Consider the following 23,700-nt stretch of genomic DNA (forward strand, 5'->3'; position numbering starts at 1 on the left):
AATAAATGAAAGAATGAATGAATGTTCCAGGAATAAGGGAAACAATTCAATCCCCCCCCTTTTTTTTGTTAGACAACACATAAAATGTGTGTTTTTTTTTAAGTGTGAATTACCATTAGCACAATACCATTACCATTAGCATTGCAAGTGATTCAAATTAATGAGAGATACTCTAATTTGGAAAGAAAACTTTTTGGGCATTCAAATGGACTTAGTGAACAAAATTAATATCTCTGCAAGATGATAAGGATATATGTTTTGAACTGACATATAGTTCCTTCTGTATTTGAATCTACATTTTAAAAAATAATTTCAGCTTTTATTTTAGATTCATGGGATACAAGCACTGGATTGTTACATGGGTATATTGCATGATGCTGAGATTTGTGATACAGATAATCCCCATCACTCAGATAGTGAGCATAGTACCCATAGATAGTTTTTCAGCCCAAAACTCCTCTCTCTTCCACATCTAGTGCTCCCCAGTGTCCTGTCTTTAGGCTCATGTGTGCTCAATGTTTACCTCCCACTTACAAGTGACAACATGTGGTATTTGGTTTTCTGTTCTTGCATTAAGAATTAATATGTGTTTAATACCAATTTATTCTTACCAATTATTACTTCTAGATGTGTGATAGAGTCAACAAATAGTTGCAGCTGTTTAAATTACTTGATTGTATTTATTTCTAGAAATAGAATTCGTACATCATTACTTACACCTTTTGAGTTTTGTGCCTTGGTGTTTTCTTTGGTCCAACGCCCTGGCTGTTTGACAAGTCTTACCAGCAGTGCTTAAATTTCGAGTGAAGATGAACATTAAAGACAGGAACAGACAAGTGACCAACCTGTGTGAAGTAGCACGTGTTATTTTGGGCCTGGTAACTGTCTATGGACTGAGGAGGGCTGTACTAGGAAATCATAAGGTTTTCCTTGAGCTCAAACATATGGGTACAGAATATCAGTTGCAAGGATGGTATATGCACCCAGGAAGAACTGTAAGTGTAGCAAATGGCAGACTTTATATGTAAGGCATATAATCACTTTTCTTGGCCCCCCTGATTTTTCTAATTTATAATTTTGATATTTGTATCTTGTATTCTCAAAACTGTTGGCAGTGTACCTCTCCAACACCATTGTAGCCAACACGTTGATATCAAGTGCTAACATGAACAAGCTTCAGTTCTGGAAGCTGTGCAAGTGAAGGGATTCCACCAGGCCCTGGGTGCTCATCATTCCGATATGGGGTGTAGCCATGTATGAGCATACTCTAGAAAGCAAGCAGAGTAAAGCGTGGAAGCCCCTCTTCTCTACCTCCACAGATCTTGTAGGGATTAATTCTGCCAAATGCCTCACACATGCTAGCATTCCATAAAGATAATTCCCATTCCTTTTTATAAAAGCATGACTAAGGCAAGGAAGCCTTTACCCCCCTTTGCTCTGGTAAGGGAGATGTCACAGAAATGTAATATTTTAAGATGCTTTTAAAAAACATTCTGTAGGATTTTTTGATAGTTTTCTTTTTGTACACAAATTTAGGAAAGGTGGTTCACTATACAGTAATAAGGGAATTTCCAGTTAGGAGGATCAGCTGTAGATAGACATCAGAGGGGTAGCTGGCTTAGCAGCTAGAGGGCATCACCAGTGAGACTTGGCATCTCTCCACAAACTGACATTTACCTTTACAAATATTCTCTTCTAGATGGATAAATCAAATATTAATAGAATTAAAGTAGGAGTTCACATACAATGCATGATGCATTAAATGTCAGAAAATGTGTGATGATCTGAGCTGTAGAGATCCTCTGAGCCTGTGTTCATCCTAGGTGAGTGACAGAATGAAGTCTGGAACATTTCTATCTTGTTTACAACAACCAAGAGCGTGATGACAGTTTCATTTCTCTTGGGAGATAGTTTTTTTGCTCAAGGTCAGATCTACATCAGTATGCCCAACAACAGGAAGAAAATTCTCTAGGACAAAAATATCTATTTCTATGGGCACCATGTGATACAGGTTTTGACCAACTCTGGAGGAGTGCTTGTACCCAGCCAAAGGCTTGAACTTTGGAAATTTATTTGTATATATTATTAGTATGTGAAGGAGGAATGAAACAGCTTTAAATTCTGACATATTGTACTTGTCTTTTATTCAGAAATAAGAATCCTATCCCTTAGTGGCACTGAAGATGTGAGAACCACTTGTCATCATATATGTCTGAATATTATTTTAGCTTTCCTATGGTGCTTAGTTTCAGGTAGATTAAAAGCAGACACAAAGCAGAAAGTTTTGCCTTATGCAAGATCCAAATTTACAGATGCAAAGGAAGAATTGATCAAATGTTCAGTTGTTTTGCCTACATGTTTTTTACAGTGTTAGAAGCCTAAACAATTAATTGTTAGGAAGTTTTAATTTTCATTTGTCCACTGCTCATGCTTTATCATAATCTCTTGCCCATTGGTTGAACTTGTATTTGAGGAGAAAGGACATGCACACCCAGCCACATGATTCAGGCCAGTCCTCCTGTACTAGGGACGAAGGTGGCCATTCCTGTCCTCCTCTTTAAGGAGTTCATTGTCCTGTCAAAGGCACATAAGGAAATATTAAAATTCAGTGTGGTATGGGCTATAATCGAGTTAAGTACAAAGCAGTAGCTATGCATGGCAGAACTAGAGACTTGGTAGAGAAGATGACATTTGAAATGTGAGTCTTGGAGGAAAAAGATAAATTTGTCAGTAAGGCAGGGAGGGAATGGCACAGCATGTGGAGGAAAGGACACAGGCATGCACAGGGATGGAGCACTCTTTACAGCTCAAGGGATCAGCACAAAGGAGTCATCATCAAATGGCTCTGAGTATTCATGGAGGCATTGTTTTTGACATTTGTTTTGAGGCAGATCTCTCTGCTCTGGTCATTGAAGGCAGCTTGGAATGCTGGTGTGCAATGCAGGTCGGGGATGTGGAGCGTTCAAGCTAAGCCAATGGCAGAGCAGGAGCAGGGAAGGTGCCATTAAGGGTATTTTAATGCAGAATGGGTAGGATTTGATGCAAGATTAAAGCCCGAAGTAAAAGAGAGGGAAAAGTAGAGAATGACTCTTAGGATTCCAGAGGGATCTTTGGATAGAAGTTATGCTTTTTAGGAAAAAATACAGGAGTAGAAATAATACATGTATTATTAGATATTTTGAGTATTTTAGACGTTTTGAGTTTGGTTCCACATAAGATCGTGACCTGGAAAAGAGACTGGCAGTTACAGATCCTAGGCAAAAATTCGAGGCAGTGACAATTCCTATGAGAAAATGTGAGACTGAAGACATGAGAACCACTGGCACATTAACAGTAGTTTATGACACACATATGGATTACACTCCTCGATGGGGGAATATAGAACAAGGAAGGAAGAGGTCTAAGGAAAAAACTCTTGGAAAGAAAGAATGAAACATGAATTAATCTGAAAAGAAAGCCAGGTGGCTCTGAGGGAGTCACTGGTGTCAGGAGAACAGAGTGGTCACAAGTGCAGATGTCAAGGAGGCCATGTGGAATGCGGACTTTAAAAAAATCTGGATTTGACAATACGTGACTTCAGCTCTCTGATGTGTCAGTCAGGGTTCCATCAAGAAAACAGAAACCATCTAAATATTTCATACAGAGAGTTTTTGATTTGGGAAACTGCTTACAAGAGTATTAGAAGAGTTGGAAAAGCAACAGGAAAAACATAATGTTACCCAGAGATCAGTAACCATGCAGGCTGCCCCAGACTTAGGGTTGGAAGAGGAGGAAAGAGTGTTTAAGTAGGATCCCACAAGCCTGCACTCACTCGATGACATCACTGCTGCTGCCACTCTTGCTACTGATGGGACCCCCACTGCAAGAAGGAACCAAGCCACATTCACCCACAGTCTCCTGCCTCTGCTGGAATGTAAAGCCGAAAAATGACGTCTCCCTTCCACCTCCAGTCTCACACAAATGCCTTCCATTGGCAGAGCCTAACCAACAACAGTAGGCAGAAGAATCTAGGAAAGGTGGTTTCCAAGCTTCCAGCCCCCTGTGCTACACAGAGGAGACTATGGAAATGGAAGTGGAAGAAAGAGGCTTGGTCCCAACAGTTAATATCTCAGAGAAGGAACTAAGGCAACTGTTTTTATATCCTAGATACTGTTCTTTCTCCTTTTTCAAAGTGATAATATGTAGTGTGTGCCCATTTTCACAGGACAGGATGTCATGGGTTTATCAGTGATTCATGGATTTTGTGACTTTTTTGATGATTAATAAAGATTTAGGGCACAGTTTTCTCTAAGATTAATGTGGCCTATGTGAGACTAAACACAAAGAAGAAATGGGCTACACATAAGAAAGTGGGTGGTGGAGGAAGTAGGGTACTCGCTCTTGTCAAGGACATGTGGAACCTGACTTTATGGAAAAGGAAGCTTCCTCTACTTGTATATGAAACATTCTCTGTCAGCCTCCTTTATTCTCATCCCTCACATCTCCACTTTTCTTGGGCTACTGCTCAAATGAAGTCATTCATAGCTCTTAAATGAAGGATCCTGGTCTGTCGTATGCACTGTGGCTGATTTGAGAAGGTGGGAAATAAGATTGACCTTTCCACTTAACAGAGTTGTGAAGATAGTGATTGTCAAACGGTGTTTTGTGGAGGAGCCTGCCCTGAGCTACCATGAGATTAGGGAAGCAGACATAGCTGGAGATGATTGGGTGGTGGGAGGTGCAGGAGGGGGATGGTGCTGGAGGGCAGGTGCAGAGAGAGATGGGACAGTCAGCAACTTCAGGTAGGGATATCTACTTCACGTGTTTCCACTGGATCTGATGAGCCTACAGACTTGGAATTGTGTCTCCTCTGTAGGCTAGATGCTTTTTGTGGGGTTTTTTTTTTGCATGTCCCTGGCCAAAGTCTAGGTTTATGATGAAGCACTGGTATGCTGTGGTATAATACGAGTGTACGGTGTGATGATCCCAGCTTTCTCACAGCTGTTCTCTCATTGCTCTTTTCAAGGAAATACTTGTAATGCTCTTAAGATACCCTCACTGATTATTAGAGAGCTTTCCACCTGCTCAAGGTCAGGAGTGGATGTGCCTGATTTCACTCTCTGGCTATTGGCCAAATATTCCAGATGATCCAATGGAGAGATGGGAGCCTTTTCTGAGCACCTGCTGTGGAGCAGAATCTTAGCTGGTTTGAACTGAAATAATTCCAGACATTTATGGGGCAGCTTTTACTTTTTGGTGCCTGCTGCACAACTCTGGTACATTTTCTTATTTATTTCTGCAACAAGCATTTCAGGATGCTGCTGATATCCCTTCTTTGCCAAAAAAAGAAACCAAGGTTTAGAAGACTGAGTGGCTCATAGCTGTGAAGAACAGAGCTGGAGCCCTCAGTCTCTCCCAACATCCATGTTGACTGAGCTACTCGCTGAACCTGAGGCTAGTGAGGTTCCTGTAGCCTTATCAGACAGCGCTCATGTGGGATGAGTGGGGCATGGCGAGTGCTCCAGCTGTCCAGGTTCTGGATTAAAATGGTCCCCTCCATTTATAACTGGTAACCACAAAGCATATTGTTGTGTGTCATTAACATTTGGAGGGAATGTTTAAATTTGATTTTCTTTACTCATAAATCTGTGGTATCAAGGGCTCTGTTAGCCTTGACAGACTTTTTTTTTTATAACACCGTTGGAGGCAGCAAAATGATTCTGTCTGAAAGTACCTAGTGGGAGAGTGACATTACCCATGACAAACTAAACATGAAGTATACTTTTAAATTATCATGAACACTGTTAATATTGTTATACTGTAAGGTGGGTTTACCCTTTGGAGCCCAGCTCTTAAAAGCATTTGTAACATTGCCGTAAGAAGTATTCCATGAGGTATTGGGGGAACCCACCCCCAATATTTCAACGTAGGTTCTTTCTATTTTCCCTAAGTGTCGGCTGGTCTGAGAAATAAAGAGAAAGAGTGCAAAGAGAGAAATTTTACAGCTGGGCCACGGAGGGTGACATCACATATTGGTAGGTCCACGATGCCTACCTGAGCTGCAAAACCAGCAAGTTTTATTAAGGATTTCAAAAGGGGAGGGGGTGTACGAACAGGAAGTAGGTCACAAAGATCACATGCTTCAAAGGGCAAAAGGGAGAACAAAGATCACATGCTTCTGAGGAAACAGAGCAAGAACAAAGCAAAGATCACAAGGCAAAGAGCAAAATTAGAATTACTGATGAGGGTCTATGTTCAGCTGTGCACGTATTGTCTTGATAAACATCCTAAACAACAGAAAACAGGATTCGAGAGCAGAGAACCGGTCTGACCTCAAATTTACCAGGGTGTGGTTTTTCCCCACACTAGTAAACCTGAGGGTACTGCAGGAGACCAGGGTGTATTTCAGTCCTTATCTCAACTGCATAAGATAGACACTCCCAGAGTGGCCATTTATAGACCTCCCCCCATAAATGCAATTCTTTTCCTAGGGTCTTAATATTATATTCCTTGCTAGGAAAAGAATTTAGTGATCTCTCTCCTACTTGCACGTCTGTTTGTAGGCTCTCTGCAAGAAGAAAAATATGGCTCTATTTTGTCCGACCCCGCAGGCAGTCAGACCGTATGGTTGTCTCCCTTGTTCCCTAAAATCGCTGTTATTCTGTTCTTTTTCAAGGTGCACTGATTTCATATTGTTCAAACACACGTTTTACAATCAGATTTCATGTTGTTCAAACACACATGTTTTACAATCAATTTGTACACTTAACCCAATCATCACAGGGTCCTGAGGTGACATACATCCTCAGCTTACAAAGATAACAGGATTAAGAAATTAAAGTAAGACAGGCATAAGAAATTATAAGAGTATTATTAGAGAAGTGATAAATGTCCATGAAATCTTCACAATTTATGTTTCCTCTGCCATGGCTCCAGCCAGTCCCTCCATTCAGGGTCCCCGATTTACTGCAACAATGAGGGATCTGCTTCCTCACTTCACATTCACTGTTCAGTCTGCAACAGTCTGGCTCCTGCCTAGCTTCCACCACTGAAATTGCCTTCCTCAGGGTTACCGCTGACCCCCATGCAGCCAAATCCAGTGGATATATCACTGTCCTCACAGCAAATAGTCATCCACTCTCCCCTTCTTGAAACATCCTCCTTGCTCCTCCTCAGTCCTTCTGTCTGGCTTCCCCTCTTCAGCCTTTTTCCCTGAGTTTAAATGTTTGGGGTTTTCTTGGCTTGTTCTTAGGCCCTCTTTTCCCCCTGGCTGCCCCGTCCCTCTAGGGTGGCTCATCCATTCCCCTATGTGTAAAGACGTTTATGATGATGACTTCCAAGCTCACTTAGCTGGCCCAGCCCTTCCTCTGAGCTGCTAAAACCCACATCCAGGTGTCCTCTTGGCATTGCTCTTCAGATGCCTCACAGATTTCACTAAAACTTGCTCCTGCCCACCCTAGTCTTCTCTCTTTCCATGAACAGCTTCACTCCCCACGTGGTTACACAAGCCAGAATCTGGTTCGCACTCTCTCCTGGCCCTCAACAGGTGCAACAGGGATCAGCCCACTTCCCTGCACTCTCCAATGACTCCTGCCCAGCCCAAACCTCAGTCACCCTCACCAAGATGACTGCAGTGCTCCCCATGCTTCACACATGCAAGGTCCTCTAAGAGTGGGCTTTACTGACAGTGGCTGATAGTTCCCTGCTCACATCCTCCATAACTTCCCCCTTGCACTTGTGCTCCTCCTGTCTCCCCCCAATACTAAGCTCTTTTTCTTTGCTACTTGTTCTGTCTGGGATGCTGTGTCTTCCATTGGACTAGCTCCTTCTCATCTTCATGTTTTAACTGAAATGCCACTTCCCCAGAGAAGCCCTCTCTTGCCACCAATCTAAAGTAGGTCCTGATGTTATCTTCAGTCTGAGTATCCTACTTATTCTTATGAGAATGCCTCATAATTTATAGTTACTTTGTTTTGTTTAATTATTTATCATCTGAATTCCTACCTTAATGCACATTTTATGAAGAGAGGGGCTATGTCTTTTTTTAAAAAAAAATCCTTAGCACCTGTAATAATAGGTGCCTAATAAGTGTGAATTGAGAGAATGATTGACATTCTAAGCAAAGCCCATGGCTATCAAGGGGTGGCAAGATGGGCAGGGTCAAGAGGACACCTGGATGGGGGTTTCTGCAGCTCAGAGGAGGGGCGGGACCAGCTAAGTGAGTTTGGAAGTCAATTTCACAAACATCTTCACTTACAGGAATGGATGAGTCACCCTAGGGGGACAGGGCAGGAAGCGGGAAAAAGAGGGCCAAGCTCACAGCTATAGATCAAAATTACCCTCTCTTTGGTAACTGAGTTGAAGGATAGCAAACAAGTGATGTACATGCCATCACTTCCTGCTACGCCCATGGCAGACACTGCTACCTCATCATGACACCCAACTCCATTGAGCCTGTGTGTGTCCTCTCAACACGGAATGCTTTACCCTCTAACAACCTGTCAGAGCTGGCGTGGTGATAGACCAAGAGACCATGAAATGTTAATAGGCTTTTAAGATGCCTGTTGTAAGACCAGGAGGAGACTAGACCAGATGTAAGAAGATACTGCTAAAGATCAGACTAAGCATGTTCAACATCTTTAGGGAAATGCAAATAAAAGCCATAGTGAGCTAACACTTCACACCCCCTGTTACCCAGTGCTCAAGCAACAAATAAGTCTTGAGCACTGTTGCCCAGATGCTATTGCAGAAACCTTCTTGACATATAGCCAAATATGTTCAAATGTTATAGATACTTGGATCACTGAATTTCTTGCTAATCCAATGGAAAGACTAGTATTTGCTTTTGTAGCTTTGCACATTTAAAACCTCTAGCAACCCTGTGAAGTAGAAATTATAAGTGCCACTCAGAAAAACAGAGGCCCCAAAAGGTTGGGGAACTTTTTGGTAAGTGATGAGCCCAGCTATGAACACTAGCTTCTGATGTTAAACCCATCACTCTTTCCCATGTAGCTGACCATTTGAAGTCCTCGTCCTTCCCAAGATATTTCAAAGCAGGTAGCCTGTCTTGCATCATTCTTGGTTGATCTGTAATTAACCATTATAAGTCATACTATACAATTCTGCCCAATGACTTCTTCCATGAGATACTACAGGGCAATATAATCTAATAAGTGAGAGATGGTCTGAAGAATGGCACCCCATTCCTCCACTGAGCCTGAAAAACACCTCATTTGCTTGGAATAAACTCTAGAGGGCTTGGTACAGTTATTACTAGACACCAGTGAGCTTTAAAATGCCATTGGAATTTGCAGTCCTGTGTATCAGCAAACAAAACTCATAAAGCTCAAGTTATCTTATGGATAGAGTTCACAGAGCTTTATTATCCCCAAATAATTTTCTTTTCGGATGTTTTATCCTATTTAATTTAGTATCTCTGAAATATCGATATAAGCCAGTCAATTTGAGGCTGTTGTTATACTGTTGAGAGATGTCAGAGCTGTCAATGACTTAGCACATCTTCTGCCTTCAATCTAAGGGACTGAATAACATCTTCCTTCCTTGGAAATATCACCTCTGTTCTGTCTCCCTGTTAACATTTTATTCAGCCAAGTGTATGTATATATTTTACCCTATAGAATTATTAGCTGGTCTGACATAGTTTTCCCTTACAATTCTGGATTCAGCCTCCCTTTATTATACAATAATCAAGCAACAAATAAGTACTGGGCACTTCTATGCAGAGCAGTGAGCCCTGCTCATGTGTTAGAAGATATGTAAGCCAGCTAAAGGTGCCCAAGAGCTAAAGCTGCAAAGATTCTGGATTGTCATGAACAGATGTTTATGATATATTGTTAAGTAAAAAAAGAAGTTGTAAAAACATACATAGATTTCTAAATCCAGTAGCAGGGTAAGATGAGCTGGTGAGATGCTTTCTTTTACTAAAACCAAACAAAAATACTAATAAAATGTAGGGTTTAATATAAGAAAGGGAAAATATTTGCAAATTGTGTATCTGATAAGGGACTTGTATCTAGAATATATAAAAAACCCTTACAACACACCAGTAAAGGACAAATAATCTAATATAGAAATGGGCCACCTGGTCCTGGTGGCTCATGCCTATAATCCCAGTGCTTTGGGAAGCTGAGGTAGGAAGATTACTTGAAGCTAGGAATTTGAGACCAGCCTGGGCAGCAAAGCAAGACCATGTCTCTACAAAAAAAAATTATTTAAAAAATTAGCCAGGCATAACATGCCTGTAGTCCCAGCTACTTGGGAGGCTGAGGTGGGAGGATCACTTGAGCCCAGGAGTCCAAGGCTGCAGTGAGCTATGATGCCACCACTGCATTCCAGCATGGATGACAGAGCAAAACCCTGTCTCTACAAGAAAGAAAGAAAGGAAAGAAAGAGAAAGAGAGGGAGAGGGGAGGGGAGGAAGGGAAGGAAGAGAAAGAAGGGAAAGAAAGGAAAGAAAGAAGGAAATGGGCCAAAAATTTGAATAAACTTTTCTCCAAGGAGATGTACAAATGGCCAATAAACACATGAAAAGATGTTCAACCTCATCAGTCATTAGGGAAGTGCAAGTCAAAAGCATGAGATACCACCTCACACCCCCTAAGATGGCTGTAATTTTTTAAAATGCAGACAATTACAAGTATTGGGGAGGATGTGGAGAAATTCGAACCCTCACATCTTGCTGGTGGGAATGTAAAATGGTACAGCCATTTAGAAAACAGTCTGGCAGTTTCTCAAAAAGTTAAAAAAAGTGTTACTATGTGACCTACCAGTTCTACTCCTATAATTGGAAATACATGTCCACACAAAAACATGTACATGAATGTTTATATCAGCACTCATCATAATAACCAAAAATTAGAAACAATGTAAATGTTTATGGTGAATGAATGGATAAATAAAATGGTATATCCATAAATTGAATATTATTTAGCAGTAAAAAGGAATGAAATGCTGATGCATGCTACAACATGGATAAACGTTGAACACATTATGCAAAGTGAAAGAAGCCAGACACAGAAGACCACATATGATATTATTTCATTTATATAAAATGTTCAGAATAGGCAAACTCATAGAAACAGAAAGTAGATTAGTGGTTTGCAGAGGCTGAGGGCAGGGGAGAATGCTTCATGAATACTGAATTTCTTTTTGATGTGATGAAAATGTTACGGAGTAAGACAGTAGTGGTGGTTGCACAACTTTTTGAGTATACTAAAAACCGCTGAATTGTATATACTTAAGAGGAGTGAATTTACTATGTGAATTATATCTTAATTTTTTCAAAGTCTGCAGAGGGGAGTAAGAAAGGAAAATTCCTAGAGGGTATATCAGTCTATTTGGCCGCTATAACAAAATATCATAGACTGGGTGGCTAATAAACAAAAGAAATGTATTTCTTACAGTTTGGGAGACTGGGAGGTCCAAGATAAAGATGTCAGCTGATTTGGTGTCTGTCTGCTTCCTGGTTCATAGATAATGTCTTCTCTCTGTGTCCTCACATTGTGGAAGGGCAAGGCGGCCCTGGAGTCCCATGTATAATGGTACTAGTCCCATTCACGAGGATTTTACTCTTAACACCTAATCATCTCCTAAAACCATCACACTGGGGGTTAGTTTTCAACCTAAGAATTTTCACAATCATTCAGACCACAGCAGGGTAAAAGTGAAAGAAGGAATTTAAAACCAGAGTGGTCTGTCTAATCCAGTGGGAAACAGGGCTCTAGGTTCTGATGGCTAGAGGCTGCAATGCTAATTTCTGAATGGGGCAGGAGATGTGGCCTTGAGCCTTTGCCAGACAAGGCAGCTGAAAATGAGATGCCTGCTTAGAGTTTGGTCTTAAAGGGCTGTACTCTTAGTGAAAGAGAACCCAGAAAAATTTTGCCTACTGGCTTAGCGGATCTACAAAAAAAGTTTCTTTACCTGGACCCTTGGGTGAGAGAAATGAAGTCTCCCATAAGAAATCAAAACCTCTATTCAGAGATTCAACTTCTTCCTGGTTTAGTCTTGGGAGGGTGTATGTGTCCAGGAATTTATCCATTTCTTCTAGATTTTCTAGTTTATATGCGTAGAGGTGTTTATAGTATTCTCGGATGGTAGTTTGTATTTCTGTGGGATTGGTGGTGATGTCCCCTTTATCATTTTTTATTGCGTCTATTTGATTCTTCTCTCTTTTTTCTTTATTAGTCTTGCTAGCCGTCTATCAATTTTGTTGATCATTTCAAAAAACCAGCTCCTGGATTCATTAATTTTTTAAGGGTTTTTTGTGTCTCTATTTCCTTCAGTTCTGCTCTGATTTTAGTTATTTCATGCCTTCTGCTAGCTTTTGAATGTGTTTGCTCTTGCTTTTCTAGTTCTTTTAATTGTGATGTTAGGGTGTCAATTTTGGATCTTTCCTGCTTTCTCTTGTGGGCATTTAGTGCTATAAATTTCCCTCTACACACTGCTTTGAATGTCTCCCAGAGATTCTGGTATGTTGTGTCTTTGTTCTCATTGGTTTCAAAGAGCATCTTTATTTCTGTCTTCATTTTGTTGTGTACCCAGTAGTCATTCAGGAGCAGGTTGTTCAGTTTCCATGTAGTTGAGTGGTTTTGAGTGAGTTTCTTAATCCTGAGTTCTAGTTTGATTGCACTGTGGTCTGAGAGACAGTTTGTTATACTTCCTGTTCTTTTACATTTGCTGAGGAGAGCTTTACTTCCAACTATGTGGTCAATTTTGGAATAGGTGTGGTGTGGTGCTGAAAAAAATGTATATTCTGTTGATTTGGGGTGGAGAGTTCTGTAGATGTCTATTAGGTCCACTTGGTGCAGGCTCTGAAATTGTGGTAATAATCAATAGCTTACCAACCAAAAAGAGTCCAGGACCAGATGGATTCACAGCCGAATTCTACCAGAGGTACAAGGAGGAACTGGTACCATTCCTTCTGAAACTATTCCAATCAGTAGAAAAAGAGGGAATCCTCCCTAACTTATTTTATGAGGCCAGCATCATCCTGATACCAAACCCGGGCAGAGACACAACCAAAAAAGAGAATTTTAGACCAATATCCTTGATGAAAATTGATGCAAAAATCCTCAATAAAATACTGGCAAACTTAATCCAGCAGCACATCAAAAAGCTTATCCACCATGATCAAGTAGGCTTCATCCCTGCGATGCAAGGCTGGTTCAATATACGCAAATCAATAAATGTAATCCAGCATATAAACAGAACCAAAGACAAAAACCACATGATTATCTCAATAGATGCAGAAAAGGCCTTTGACAAAATTCAACAACTCTTCACACTGAAAACTCTCAATAAATTAGATATTGATGGGACGTATCTCAAAATAATAAGAGCTATCTATGACCAACCCACAGCCAATATTCATACTGAATGGGCAAAAACTGGAAGCATTCCCTCTGAAAACTGGCACAAGACAGGGATGCCCTCTCTCACCACTCCTATTCAACATAGTGTTGGAAGTTCTGGCCTGGGAAATTAGGGAGGAGAAGGAAATAAAGGGTATTCAATTAGGAAAAGAGGAAGTCAAATTGTCCCTGTTTGCAGACGACATGATTGTATATCTAGAAAACCCCATTGTCTCAGCCCAAAATCTCCTGAAGCTGATAAGCGACTTCAGCAAAGTGTCAGGATACAAAATCAATGTACAAAAATCACAAGCATTCTTATACACCAATAACAGACAAACAGAGAGCCAAATCATGAGTGAACTCCCATTCACAGTTGTTTCAAAGAGAATAAAATACCTAGGAATCCAACTTACAAGGGATGTGAAGGACCTCTTCAAGGAGAACTACAAACCACTGCTCAATGAAATAAAAGAGGATACAAAGAAATGGAAGAGCATTCCATGCTCATGGGTAGGAGGAATCAATATCATAAAAATGGCCATACTGCCCAAGGTAATTTATAGATTCAATGCCATCCCTATCAAGCTACAAATGACTTTCTTCACAGAATTGGAAAAAACTACTTTAAAGTTCATATGGAACCAAAAAAGAGCCGGCATCACCAAGTCAATCCTAAGCCAAAAGAACAAAGCTGGAGGCATCATGCTACCTGACTTCAAACTATACTACAAGGCTACAGTAACCAAAACAGCATGGTACTGGTACCAAAACAGAGATATAGATCAATGGAACCCAACAGAGCCCTCAGAAATAATGCCGCGTATCTACAACTATCTCATCTTTGACAAACCTGAGAAAAACAAGCAATGGTGAAAGGATTCCCTATTTAATAAATGGTGCTGGGAAAACTGGCTAGCCATATGTAGAAAGCTGAAACTGGATCCTTTCCTTACACCTTATACAAAAATTAATTCAAGATGGATTAAAGACTTAAACGTTAGACCTAAAACCATAAAAACCCTAGAAGAAAACCTAGGCATTACCATTCAGGACATAGGCATGGGCAAGGACTTCATCTCTAAAACACCAAAAGCAATAGCAACAAAAGCCAAAATTGACAAATGGGATCTAATTAAACTAAAGAGCTTCTGCACAGCAAAAGAAACTACCATCAGAGTGAACAGGCCACCTACAAAATGGGAGAAAATTTTTGCAACCTACTCATCTGACAAAGGGCTAATATCCAGAATTTTCAGTGAACTCAAACAAATTTACAAGAAAAAAACAAACAACCCCATCAACAAGTGGGCGAAGGATATGAACAGACACTTCTCAAAAGAAGACATTTATGCAGCCAAAAGACACATGAAAAAATGCTCATCATCACTGGCCATCAGAGAAATGCAAATCAAAACCACAATGAGATACCATCTCACACCAGTTAGAATGGCGATCATTAAAAAGTCAGGAAACAACAGATGCTGGAGAGGATGTGGAGAAATAGGAACACTTTTACACTGTTGGTGGGACTGTAAACTAGTTCAACCATTGTGGAAGTTGGTGTGGTGATTCCTCAGGTGTGGTGATTCCTCAGGGATCTAGAACTAGAAATACCATTTGACCCAGCCATCCCATTACTGGGTATGTACCCAAAGGATTATAAATCATGCTGCTATAAAGACACATGCACACATATGTTTATTGTGGCATTATTCACAATAGCTAAGACTTGGAACCAAGCCAAATGTCCAACAATCATAGACTGGATTAAGAAAATGTGGCACATATACACCATGGAATACTATGCAGCCATAAAAAATGATGAGTTCATGTCCTTTGTAGGGACATGGATGAAACTGGTAATCATCATTCTCAGTAAACTGTCGCAAGGACAAAAAACCAAACACCGCATGTTCTCACTCATAGGTGGGAATTGAACAATGAGAACACATGGACACAGGAAGGGGAACATTACACTCTGGGGACTGTTGTGTGGTGGGGGTAGGGGGGAGGGATAGCATTAGGAGATATACCTAATGCTAAATGACAAGTTAATGGGTGCAGCACACCAGCATGGCACATGTATACATATGTAACTAACCTGCACATTGTGCACATGTACCCTAAAACTTAAAGTATAATAATAAAATTTAAAAAATTTAAAAGAAAAATCAAAACCTCAAAACCCCAAGCCTCCACCACAACAAGGTATTGAAAACTAAAATTGTATAAGTCACGTAGTAATGGATTCCCCAAGATGAGAAACAGATGTGAAGCTGTTCTAGAATTGAGGACTTCTTGGTGATGACTCATGAATGATTTGCACTGAAAAGGTGCACTTACATAAAAAGCAGTCTTGACTGGGGATTATCTTAATCAAAATGACAAACCATGAAAGCAAAGGACCTACCTGGAACAAGAGTTAATAGATGCAACCAATAGACGGATTTGTGCCGCCTCTAAGAACTGAATATAAGAATCAGGAAGGGGGCATAAAAGAAGTATATTTAAAATTATTTTTAGAAAAAAGTATAGGAACCAAGGAATGACTGGCACCAAGGAGAAAAGTGCAGGCAGACTTAAATGGAAACAAATCATTAGAACTTCTGGAAATATAAAAATCAGTAAAATTTCAATTAAAATCCAGGAAGAGGTTATAAAAGAAGTATATTTAAAATAATTTTTAAAGAAGGTATAGGAACCAAGAAATGAATGGCACATGAGTGGAACAGGCATATTTAAATGGAAACAAATCATTAGAACTTCTGGAAATACGAAACTCAATACACTTTCAAAAGGATTAAATAGTAGAGAAAATGCAGATGAACAAAGAATTATTAAAATGGAAACTAGAACTGAAGTACTTACCCAGAATGTATCTCAGAAATACAAAGAGATGAAACAAAGAGATTAGGAGACATGGAAGAACAGAAAAGCTTTGAGATATAATTGGAATTCCAGGAGGACAAAATAGAGCAGGAGACAACATTCAAAAATGTCTGGAGAATTCTTTAGAATTAATGAAGTTTTAAAAATTGACGAAGAGATCCAAGCAAAATGAATGCAAACAAATCCACAGTTACTTCATAGTGAAACTGAAGAACACTACAGAAAATTTAAAAATTCTTAAAACTAACCAGTGAGGGAAGTTAGAGTCTTCTACAAAGGAAGAATTACACTGACAGACTTCCCATTGCAACAACTGATACCAAAAAAAAAAAAAAAACTTTATTCAAAATGAGCTGTCAACTTGGAATTCTGCAGCCTTCTAAACTGTCATTGAAATGTAAGGGTTAAATAGAGGCTGCTAGAGTTTACCTTGATGAAAGAATTACCAGAAGAAGTGAAGCAATAAAGAAAATTAACAGAAGAAAAATCAGATGCAAGAAGCAATAATGGGCAACAAAATTGTTAAATGTGTATAAATCTATACAAAAAATCAATTTAAAATAGCAAGAGTTCTGCTATTGATGATTGCTGAGTAAGCTTCTGTTGGACCAACACTCCTGCAAATAAAAAATACGCTTTCTGAAGGAAGTATATATTGCCTTAGAACACCCCATTTGCAACCAGATGCACGAGATGCTGGAGAAGCATTGATACTTAGATGAAGGAAATGACACTAGTTGAGTTTCCTATCTTTAGGACTTTCATTCTCAGGGCAGGCCCTAGTCTTCTTCATGTCGGGTGGCTAAAACCTCAATCAAACAATATTAAGCATAATTTTTGCAATTACAAACCAACATTAAATTAGTAGCCATGTAGAACACCAGAGGAAATTAAAGTTTGTATTGTTGATGACGAGACATCTGTTAACTTTATACATTAGTCCAAATATGCATGTTAATATATTAAAGCTAACCACTAAAAGAAATGAAACATAAAATGCCTAATCATAATGAAAAAACACAGAGAGCGAAGAAAACCAATCAATCTGATAGAAAGTAGGAAGAAACAGAAAAGGCATGGTAAATAGAAAATAAAACATAGCATAGTAGAAAAAAGTCCAAATCTATTAGTAATTTCAATATAAATGTATTTGTCTTGCTCTCAGTGAATCTGCATTTTTGCATAAGATAAAATAATCATGGAGTACAGAAAGCAGTCAGCTACACATTTGTCTCAGGTGAGCCAAGGGATGACTTTTAATTCTGTCCTTTGTCCCGTACCTGTGAAGATAAGATGTTAATTTACACTGTCAGGGTAAAATTGAATGGAAGTAAAGGGCCTTCCTTGTGAGCAAATTGCAAGGGAGGTATGTAGCCTTTTATCTTGTAGCTGTCTATTTAGGAATAAAGGGAGGCAGGTTTGCATGGCCTAGTTCCCAGCTTGTCTTTTCCCTTTGGCTTAGTGGGTTTGGGGTCTGGGGACTTTATGTTCCTTTTACAACACATATTGCCCCAGATGGTCTCCCTCACAAATTTCTCACAAGGAAATTCCCTGTGAGCCACTAAATCTTTCAGGATACATATCCCCCTATAAACTAGTCCTAAAACTGAGTTCTGTTGACTCTCATCTGACAGTGTCAATTACCAGCTTATTGTCACAGGTATGGGACAATGACAAGACCAGAAATCATCCTCCTGCCTACCCTGAGATGGATGCAGAATTGACTTTTCCCTCTGCGCCCTCTTTTCACATGTGAAATGTATATTTGTGAATGCTAATCAGAGCCTCACAAGAATGTAACCATTTACATCATTGCCTACCCCCCTTCCTGTTTTCTCTCTGGCTCACACTTTCTGCTTTAAATACTGAAGTTCCCAAACCCTCTTTGGAAAAAGCTCAGGTCACAGATGCTCCCATGACTTGTGTTTTTCCTGGAAGTGTCCTCAACCTTGGCTAAATAAACCTCTATCCATTGAGACCTGCCTCAATCACTTTTTGGTTAGCATCTTGTTATCAGTCTGTAGAGAATAAACATTCTTTTCAAACACATATGGGGCTTTACACAAATTGGCTAACTATGAAGCTATAATGAAAGTCTCAATGAATACCAAGGAATTTATTTGAGACACTGTGATCAAAATGTTAAAAAAAAGTTAATAACAAAAGCCACATATTTGGAAAATTTTAAACCTGAGAATTATAAAATATGTAAGAATAAATGACAATAAAAAAATTTCTTATTTAAAACCTGCAAGGTACAACAAAAATGATGTGTTGAGAGAGTTTTATAGCCTTAAATGCATAGATTAGGAAAGAGTAAATGTTAAAAGTGAGTTTACTTTAAAAAGTTTTACTTGTTAAAAATTAGAGAAAAGAATAAACTCAAACCAGTAGAAAGAAGAAATAATAAAAATAAGACTGGACTTTATTGCAATGGAGGACTAATAAACCATGTAGACAACCATCAACCTAACTAAAAGCTAGTTATTTTTAAAATTAATGAAATAAGTAAACCTCTGAACTTACTGAACAAGGGACAAATAAACAATATTCTGAAAGAAAAGAGGGACATAATGACAGAGGTAGCAGAGATCTTATAATCATGAGAGAAATTTGTGAACCACTTTATATCAACACACTTGAAAACCTAAACAAAAATAGATCATTTTTTAGGTTTCATAATTAAAATAGTATAAATAATACCATCCTTTTAATTTAAAAATATGGGGACAGGGGAAGGAGAGAGAGGGAACAAAGGGGCAGGGGAGAGAAAGAAAGGTAATTCTCATGGTCTTCCTTCTTGCTTACCTGTGTCCTGATTGATTTACTCCCATGCCTTGTGATTCAGACAAGGGTGACTCCTACATATGCAGCCATTTTTTACCAGTTAGGTCACAGCTTTGGATAATTTTCCTCTAAGCAGCCATGAAGGGCCCTGGAACAAGAGAAGAGAGGGGACATATGGGAACCTGGATAGGCAGAGATGGAACAGCAACATGTCCAGTGACAGGGCCAATGAAGGAATCCCAAAGGTGGTGGCTGAGGGCTTTAACTGCAGCATGCCCACATGAAATGGTTTTCTGTTCGGCCTGGAGCTGGGTTCCTCTTCCATCACCTTCCACTACCCTTAAACCATTGGTAATAAACGTCCATCACCCACCACACCTTAGAGTCTGTTGCTTCAATGAACTGAAAAGAAGGGATTTGTCCATGCTTGAGGAAAGTTGGGGTGGAGAAAGTCTACCTAGTCACATAGACCATGCCTCAAACAATCTATTCAATAAAAGGTTAACATTAATGTTGAAAACAATCTTCATCAGTGAATAAATATTTTATCGTGCCTTAAAAAGTCTTGTCTAACTTTTAAAAAGTCAGAATAGGAGGAAGAGATAGCTTGCAAAGGAATTGGAAAAGGGCTGAGAAAACAAGAGTAACACGAGGAAGGGAAGAGAATATTTCAAGAATGTAAGAATAATCAGGTAAGATAAGGCCTAGAAAGTCCCTTTGGATCTTGCAACATGAAGGTCAGTGGGGGATCTCAAGCAGAGATTTTGTTTTCTTTAAGAAAAAGAACAAAAGGCCCATTGGAGTGGACCCAGGAGTGAGTGGAAATAAAGAACATATATTGACCACCAGGGATGGTTCTTTCAGGAATTTTAACTAGAAGAGGTTAGGACTATTAGAGAGTGGTAATTAGATGAGAATATAGTGTTGAGGAAAGTTTGCACTTACTGTTTTCCCTTTTTTTTTTTTAAGTAGAAACTATATTAGTTTCCTGAGGCTGCTGTAACAAATTATCACAAATAGGTGGCTTAAAACAATAAGAATGTATTGTCTCCCTCTTCTGTAGGTCAGAAGTCTACAATCAAGGTGCTGGCAGGGCCACACTCCCTCCCAAGTCTCTTGGGGGAGAATCTGCCCATGCCTCCTTCCTAGCTTTTGGTGGCTGCTGGCAAACCTTGGTGTTACTTGGATTGTAGCCACAGCACTCCAATCTCTGCCTTTGTCTTCACATTGCCTTCTCTGTGTGTCTCTTAAAGGACAGTTGTCATTGGATTTAGAGCTCACTCAGATAATGCAAGATAACTACATCTCAAAATTCTTAATTTATAAGACCCCTTTTCCAAATAAGGTAATAGTTACAGATTCCAGTGATTTAGGGCATGGACATATCATTTAAGAGAGCCAACCTTCAACCCACTACAGGGGCTAATTGACTATGTATATAAACTGATGGGGTGGTCTAGGCCTTCTCAAGCAAGACATAAAGTCCGATGTCCATGAAAGAAAAGCCTGACAGATTTAACTACAGAAAAATTAAGCATTTCTAAATGAGAATAAACACCATAAACATAAAAAGACAAGGGCAGAACGGGAGAAAATATTTGCCACGTACATCTTAAATATATCCAGTTTTAACTGCATAATCACAACTGGGTATAAAAAATAGTAATAATAGTAAAGAGTAGTAAATAGTCATAGTAAAAATAAAAATAGTAGTAAAGATAAAAAGTAAAAAAAGTAATAAAGTAAAATAGTAGTAAAACAATAGTAGTAGTAAATAGTAGTAAAATACTATCAAGTATTATCATAGTAGAATGCTGTAGTAAAATATAGTATAGACGCTCCTTGATTTACAGTGGGATTGCGTCCTAGTAAACCCATCATAAGTTGAAACTGTCATAAGTTGAAAATGCACTTAATAAACCTAACCTACTGAACATCACAGCTTAGCCCAGCCAACTTAAACATGCCCAGAACACTTACATTAGCCTGCAGCTGGGCAAAGTCATCTGACAACATAGTAAAACATAGTCCACCATAGAATATCTCCCTCATGACCTCATGGCTGACTGGGAGCTGTGGCTCACTGCTGCTATGCTCAGCATCATGATAGAGTATTGTATCACTTTCTGGTGCTTTTTTAATGAATCCATATAGTTTCTGCATCATCAGAAAGTTGAAAAATCATAAGTTGAACCATTATAAGTGGGGGACTGTGTTTTTCTATTATAATGATAGTGTGCAACAGTAGGAAAATAGTAAAAGTAGTAGTCTAGTAATATAGTAGTACTAAAATAGTAAAAATTATAGTCCAGTAATATAGTATAGTAATAGTAAAATAGTAGTAAAAATAATAATTTTTCTACTGTTCTTTGGGGACCCCCATTTTCGTAGCAGGAAAAACAACTCAAACCTGCTGATTCAGAGTAATTTTTTTTTCATTCTTTCCCCAGGTTACTCAACCTGTTGGCAGTGTATTTTTCTTCTCACTGAGCACAGAGAGGAGTGTATGCACCGTTATGTTTTGCATTAGTGTGGCTGGCTGTGTGCCCAGTGACCAGGAGCTTTTTAGAAGAACAGAATTGTTCTTTTATCCAACTATGAATCACCAGTGCCTCGATCTGCCCATCACCCATAGAATCCTTATTGACTCATATAGATTTGAAAGCTTTTAAAAATCCTTGAGTACTTCAGTTTCCAGGGATGTTAAATAAAGCCAGGACTGCATTTATCATATTCCCAGCTGGGCTGTGTGAGGATTAATGTTTTATCATAAGTGATCTCCTGCTCCTTTAAAAAGGCATTAATTAAGTTAAAGGTTTTATTTTTCAAGGATATGCTTATTAGTTTTTTAATAACTTGTATCTCAATGTAGTCTCTGAAATGGAAGTGATAAGGTTTTCATGCTTTCTCATAGAAAATCTGACATACAGGAGTACACAAAACTAATCTACGATTAATGTTCTTCTCTGGACATAATGTTGAGCAGTTGATCTTTCTGAGTTCTCTTGTTCTCCAGGAAGGTCCTACATGGTAGCTTGGCCTAAGGGAGGGACAGGGTGTGTGCTTTGGGGAGACACCACCTGACCTGATGTTGTGTTTCTCTCCTCCTCCCATTTCCCCTACCTTGGTTTCCCAGTGAGCTGAAGCAGAAGCTGGATGAGGAAGGCAGCAAGTGCAGCATCCTCTCGAAGCACCAGCAGTTTGTGGAGCACTGCTGCATGCGCTGCTGCTCGCCCTTCACCTTCCTCGTCAACACCAAGCGCCAGTGTGGAGATTGCAAATTCAATGTCTGCAAGAGCTGCTGCTCCTACCAGAAGCACGAAAAGGCCTGGGTCTGCTGCGTCTGCCAGCAAGCGAGGTGAGTGGCTGGTGCATTCCCAGGGTCTACACTGGTGATTTAGAGAGATTCACCTGCCACTTCCTTCAGTCAGGTAGAACCAGCTATGATTGGTAGATCAACACAGAGTATTGACCAAAGTAAACAGCTTGCTGAAGAGAGATGCATGGATAAGGAAACCTGTTGATCTTTATAGGGAGGATGAGAGAGGGCCCCCCAGGAGCACCTGGGTGTGAATAGAAAGGGCTTTCTTGGGATTGAAGATGCAGCTCCTACATATGTTATTCATCTTTTTGGAATTTCTCATCTGGTCTCATCCTTTCGTTCATTCATTGCATAAGCATGTGTTGGATTCTTAGGAATTATGCTGGGTGCAGGAAACATGATGGTGAATTAGGCCAATTATGAGTGACTCAGAGGCATAGCAGATGGTGTGATACGTAAGTGCTGGGCCTTCGTATATGGAGATACATGCCCTGACTAGTTTGTCTATTGGCTATGAGGGCACTAAGCAAGGAGAGACTGGCCCTAGGGCTTGAAGAAAGCTTCATAGAGGATAAGAAATAAAAGCAAGATTGTGAAAGACAAAAAAGAGTCAATGCTGTGAAAGGGGAGATGAAGACAACTTTGTGAGGGAAATAACAAGCATGGCATTTCACATTCTCCCTCAGCGACCAGCAGAGCACTTCTTTGATCTGTTGAGTATTTGGAAACTGATGAGTTTGATAAACCAGTGTTTGGTATTTGTCTGTGCTGATCCTAGCATCTGTCGTGTGCATTGTGATTCGTATTTGCTGCATGCTTCCAAAATGCCTGTTAATGAGTGAAGCAGAGATGAGCAGGTCCTGGGAGCACACACTCAGAAGCCCCTGCCTCCCACACCTTTTCCTTCTTTCCTCCTTTCTCCTCTCCCTGCCCTGTTTACTCGCTTGTATCCTTTAATGCATCAAGACCTAGAATTTTCCCATAGAGCTAGTTAATGGGGACAGCTGCCAAGTTTCCTTGGGGTCTCCAAGGAATCAGGCTCTGGGCTAAGACACAAACTGAAATAAAAAGTGGTATGTTAAGCACCCAGTATCCAAGGCTGGGTGCTACGCAGGTCCTGTGCCTGACTTGGTCAGAGCAAGGAGCCCATCTGGGTCTCCACATGACAGCTTGAAAGGAGGAGGAAAAGCCCTGCAACAACAAAGGGAAGGAGGAAACTGGGATTATAGATGAGCGTGCATCTGGGAGTGATCAACAGAGAGAGGTTCATCCATGCCTTCTATTTCTCAGTCAAGGTGGGGTAAGCCAAATTCATCATGTAACACATTTAAGGATTACGTGACTTGAATA

General features: G+C 39.8%; 1 protein-coding gene across 2 annotated transcripts in view; it reads left to right on the forward strand.

The window, feature by feature from the left end:
• Positions 1 to 23,700, forward strand: part of MYRIP (myosin VIIA and Rab interacting protein) — a 450,013-nt gene that overhangs the window by 211,440 nt on the left and 214,873 nt on the right. For both annotated transcript variants that reach the window (XM_031009332.3, XM_063703711.1), the window contains exon 3: positions 22,165 to 22,386. In XM_031009332.3, coding sequence (XP_030865192.3) covers positions 22,165 to 22,386 — 222 coding nt within the window. The remainder of the gene's footprint in view (positions 1 to 22,164; positions 22,387 to 23,700) is intronic.

The sequence above is a fragment of the Gorilla gorilla genome, chromosome 2, assembly GCF_029281585.2.
Source record: "Gorilla gorilla gorilla isolate KB3781 chromosome 2, NHGRI_mGorGor1-v2.1_pri, whole genome shotgun sequence".
Taxonomy (NCBI): domain Eukaryota; kingdom Metazoa; phylum Chordata; class Mammalia; order Primates; family Hominidae; genus Gorilla; species Gorilla gorilla.